Consider the following 4,918-nt stretch of genomic DNA (forward strand, 5'->3'; position numbering starts at 1 on the left):
CAAAAACCTGAAGGTCCGACTGATAAAAGCGCCACACGATTTGTGCACGGTGACAATCTTTCGGTCCTTTACTCTACCCGTAAGAAATTGGCCGGGTATATACCCTACCCGTGGGAATCACGGATACTACCCAGATGCATATCCGCCGAACACTGGTCGGAGGGGAACGTTTTCACACTTCGCATCCGCGAATACGACGCAAATTTTGACTCGAGTTATTCTTATTACGAAGTCTATAAAGCCCGCTCAATCCTTCTTTCCCTTTGAAGAATTCTCCTTCAAAGCCGTACTATTTACATCTGACACCGAAACCGTGAAGGAAAAATCTGTCTCGCCAACTAAATCTTTCACATGCTTAACCAGCCTTGCTAAGTCATCAGTAATCAAACTAGTCGCAACTTGAAGGCAAGCATATGCACTATAGCCGGGCTCTTCTATATGTCGCATACCCAAGATACCCGCATCTAGGGCCTCTAAGCGCTTGTTCAAATAGTAAGGTTCTGGTAATTGGATGTAAGGAGGCAGGGTGGAGCCCTGTGTGATGGATGCAGAGAGGAGGGAAAGCGCTGATGTGATTTGGTGGCTAGCTGGACCTACGTCCTCGATCAGGACACTTAGATCATTAAGCCAAGCCCTTTGTGTAGCGGTTTCCGTTTGGGTAGGTACGGAGCCTTCCTCCTTCGACCAGATTTGAGTCGCATAGGAAATAATAGAGAGGTAGTTCAAGATGCTATCGTAGATTTAAATTAGCGTTCTGGTGCTGTTTGTGGGAGCGAAATATCTCGAATTAGGCTATAAAAATCGAGCAAGACTTACTTCGTAGACCTGAGAATAATGGCTTCATAAGTCTCCCTAGGAAACTTACCTCCCACAGTCGGCTCCCACTTCTGCCAATCTGCATGTTTTTTTAAAGAGGGCAGAATCATCATGAGCTTGCTAAAAATCTTGTGGCGCGCTTTCTGTAACTGTCGATGAGGAGACGTCTTCGACCTCATATCCTCTTCCGTATTGTGTAGTCGGGACCTCGTAGTTGAATTAACAACGCTATAGTAGTTTGCGAGCAGGTAAAGCATGGAGCCAAGTTCTTTTCGAAGACAACTGCGGTCCGAGACTTGGTATGGAAAAATAGTCCAAATAAACGCCACAAAAGATCCTCCTGCTACACAAGCTAACCGGTAAAAGGCGAGTTGGTAGGTTCTATCTGTGTTAGTTGTGTACGCAACTACGGAGAATGAGGTACTCACGGATAGTAAGGCTGGCCACTTGCAGATGCCGCTTTAATACCAATCTTCTTGACTTGAAGCTCATATGCTAGAAGTTCGGTCAGTCATCCGCACATTCATACTGCGAGGTAGGAAGTTTCGTACCAATTACCATAACCTGCGTTACTATGATAACTAGCCAGATTGTAAGGAATCGAGGGAATTTCAAGAAAAAATACATCTCAAGGAATATGAATAACCAAAGGAAGACAAGTACTCCGGGCGTTTTTTCGCCAACAATATACCAGATGACAAGTGAAGAGATAGCCGCGATAAAAGTTCCTAGCATTCGTCCCAAAAAACCAAAAATCGCTTCGCCGGAAGTCATGTTCATACCGATGGCAATAATAATCATAGCCCACACTAGACGTTGCTTGATGAAGAAGAGTTGCGTATCCTTCAAGAAAGCAACGATACCTATAGTTAAAGTAGCACAGGCTACGCGGAATCCAAATGCAGACTCTGGTGACCCCAAAAACCTAGGAATTGTCCGAAGCGCATTGCCAAAATGCTGCCAGGCAGTCTGTGGCGGAAGATGTTCAGGGTCCTTACGTTTGTTGAAACCAGAGCCCAGATAAACGTTGTTCATGCCAGCTTCCGTTGAATCTGGATATTCAGCGTCGACGGTTGCGTCTTCGCGGCCCAATCCCATGATCCATTTCTTAATTCGACGTCGACCTGGGACAATCAGTCGATTCTTTTTCATTGTGCCATCTTCGACCTTTTTGTCTGCAAACTTAACAAAATTTAATACTGCTATACCAGTGAAGTAGAGCTGGGTTATATTAGTACATCGAATAATAACCTCTAGTCCATCGCAAAACAGTCTGTCCCAAGAGAAGGCACCGGCGATACAAATGAATGAGAAAACACGTACCAGGTGTTCCATATATAGCATCAGATATAGCTGTTGTTGGTCTCGGCGGTGTTGGGCCTCATCCGGGGTGAAATTATCGCTGTTGCTGGGGGCGCTCTGTGCGTTGTCAAATTGGTCTTTAGATAAGCCCTTCTCTCGCGCCCATGCCTTTAAAGTTTCTCCTCGTTTATCGTGAAAGTCTACTACCTTCTGATTTAGGAAGCTGGCAAACTCCAAATCACCAGGCCTTGGATCGGTGCCATTCTCCTCTACATCAGCTTCCTTCTTCTTCTTCGGCTTCGGTAGGATTTCTAAAACAAGGCTAGCATGCTCTATCCCCCCATCCATGGCTGCCGTGGCTATAGCGAATGGCTCGTGTAAGGCTTTCATGACTTCGTTCCAGACTTTCTTTTCTTCCGAGATAGCCGCTTCGTCAAGATGTTCCCAGGACTCAGCTCGATTGAAACTGTTTTCAGGAGGTTCAACCCATCCACGCCTCTCGGCAGTCCGTTCGAATATATCTGTGATAGTGCTCATACCTACGAGAGGAATTAAGATACCACGAAATAATGTGAATATCTCATCCAAATCCTTGGCATCTAATTTCCCCCAAGCATACTCTCTCTTCGCAAACGCCATATCGCCGTACAATTTCCCATGCAAACCGGTTAGTGCTCCGATAGCACCTTTCAAATCCTTAGCTTGGATTGTCTCCGCTGGACTAGATTTAGATTTGTCTTCATTTTTCCTTTTGTTTCTGTCATCACGCTTCGGATCTGTCGCAGTCCCTGTTGCAGCAAACATATCGCTGCTTCCCAAGCTTTGTATGTAGGCCGTGTGTGCCTATTAGAGAAGTTAGTGCCATTGATCCTGAATTAAAACGGCCAGGGGCAGCAAAATGTGCTCTACAAATGGTTAAAAACACATGAAACACCCACCTTCAGAACGCCTCTGACCGCCTGGACATATGCTGCCTGTCCTTTTTGAACTACTGCCCGAGAAGATACCGGAATGATGAACAGAGAAACGCCCGTTGAAATAGCAAAGGCGCTTAAGAACGCGACCAAAAGTTGTCGTATGAGATCCTCGGCCTGTTCCATCGTCTGAAAATTGGGTGCAAAAGTGAATGCCACATTTGTGAAAATGCTGTGCAAAATAGCCGGAAACTGCAAAGCCGGTATCTTCGCCCGCAAAGCGTTCACAAGGTAGATGTCCGCAAATAGCCATATGGCACAAACGGCTGCCTGACTTGAGTTGTATCCAGTTGTAGAGCCAGGTGGAGTTGTATGCACCCTAGCCTGTATTGCACTCCAAATACCCAACAACGCCACGGCGCTTCCAATGCAAATACCAATGGTGTTGAGAATTAATGTTTGTATGTACTTAGCGCGAGGCATAATAGTAATCGAGAGTACAGCGATAACAGGGACGAGGTAGCCTAAAGTGGTGAATATCTTCACGATGTCGAGGGATTCATACCAGGCGACTGCTATGATGGGAGCGAGAGATCCTCTATTTTAGTTTTAACCTCATGCAATCCCACAATATGCCAATGGAGTATACCTACTTGAACATCATCTTCAGAGTCCCTAGATTGAGATCAATCTTTGTCCATATCCTCTTGAGTTTAGACGGTTTGGGTTCCTCCTCATCTTCGGTCCCGTCTTTTTCGGCCTTTGCGTCTTTGGGCTTCGATGCCTCGGCAGGGTTGTCCCCTACGCCATTCCGCGCATCCTCAGTATCCCTCTCGGCATCTGCTGCTGGCATTTCCCTGTTGTCCATCAGCTCCGGCCTATCTTCCACAGCGGCTGACATCCTCATAGGCATCAGTCGCTCAATTGATTTTCGACTGGTATATATTTAGGTGGTTTGGGACACAAGGTGAACCAAACCACTATGTAAACCAGACATTGAGACCAAAATTACGTACTAGGCCACTTTTGTAGAAAACGGTAGCGTGAAAACGTTTTTCCGGCTTAATAGGGTTATCTTGCCCCACCCTGAGATGATTCTGTTGCGAGTAATTTAGTACTCCGTATGTAAATCTCCCATCACCCTAATCAGTCTCTTGGCGCACCGGAACAGAAGCCTCACAGTAAATACAGAATGCACAATATATAGATTAATTGAATTACTACCCTATCCTACTTATAGGCCTCGGGGGGAACCCCGAAACCCTGACAAACTGAGGGCTCTTCAGCTTCAGCTGTGATGGAATTCGGTGGCTCCATAAGGCCTACAGTACAGCACCGGAGCTTCCGAGCCAACCCGGCAGTCGGACTTCGGACTCCACCTTCAGGGTAAGGGGTAAGGGGTAAGCATACTCTAATCAAGCCATGGCCGTTGCACCCTTGCCGGAAACCGCGCTAGGCAGGAGTACTACGGGCCCAACCAAGCCAAGTACAGTAGCAGGCCGCCCGCATAGGTTGGGCGTAAAAGGCAGGGCAAGGGCAGGGTGCGAGAATCTGGTGTTATGGCTGGCTTTATATACGGAGGTATAGTTCGTAAGTTTTGTAGGTGGGGCGTACTATTAAGATTGCGTGAGCATGGGTACGCGTTCAATTGTTTGTATCCTTTTAACGTGTTGTAAGTTTTCCTTTATATATTTATACTAACGTGGTTTATCAGTACGTCGGACATATCAGTACCTCGGACACTTTTCATTGGCATTCTACTTTGAATATCAATAAATCAACCATAACATATTAAATTAACTATAACTAAGCGGAATCAGATGAACTAGACATATCTATAGCTTCTTGACAAGTTCGCGCATTATGACCAGCTTTTCCACAGATCC

General features: G+C 46.1%; 1 protein-coding gene across 1 annotated transcript; it reads right to left on the bottom strand.

The window, feature by feature from the left end:
• Nucleotides 1-203: 203 nt before the first annotated feature.
• On the bottom strand, nt 204-4,223 carry VC83_06608 (uncharacterized protein). The gene is made up of 7 exons (XM_024470203.1): nt 3,686-4,223; nt 3,057-3,630; nt 2,140-2,961; nt 1,368-2,037; nt 1,245-1,311; nt 817-1,197; nt 204-730 (listed from the first exon to the last, which is right to left on the bottom strand). The coding sequence occupies exons 1-7, from the start codon at nt 3,943-3,945 to the stop codon at nt 247-249; spliced, it is 3,258 nt and encodes a 1,085-aa protein (XP_024323653.1). The 5' UTR covers nt 3,946-4,223; the 3' UTR covers nt 204-246.
• Between the last annotated feature and the right edge of the window lie 695 nt (nt 4,224-4,918).

This window comes from Pseudogymnoascus destructans, assembly GCF_001641265.1.
Source record: "Pseudogymnoascus destructans isolate 20631-21 unplaced genomic scaffold scaffold_12, whole genome shotgun sequence".
NCBI lineage: Eukaryota > Fungi > Ascomycota > Leotiomycetes > Thelebolales > Thelebolaceae > Pseudogymnoascus > Pseudogymnoascus destructans.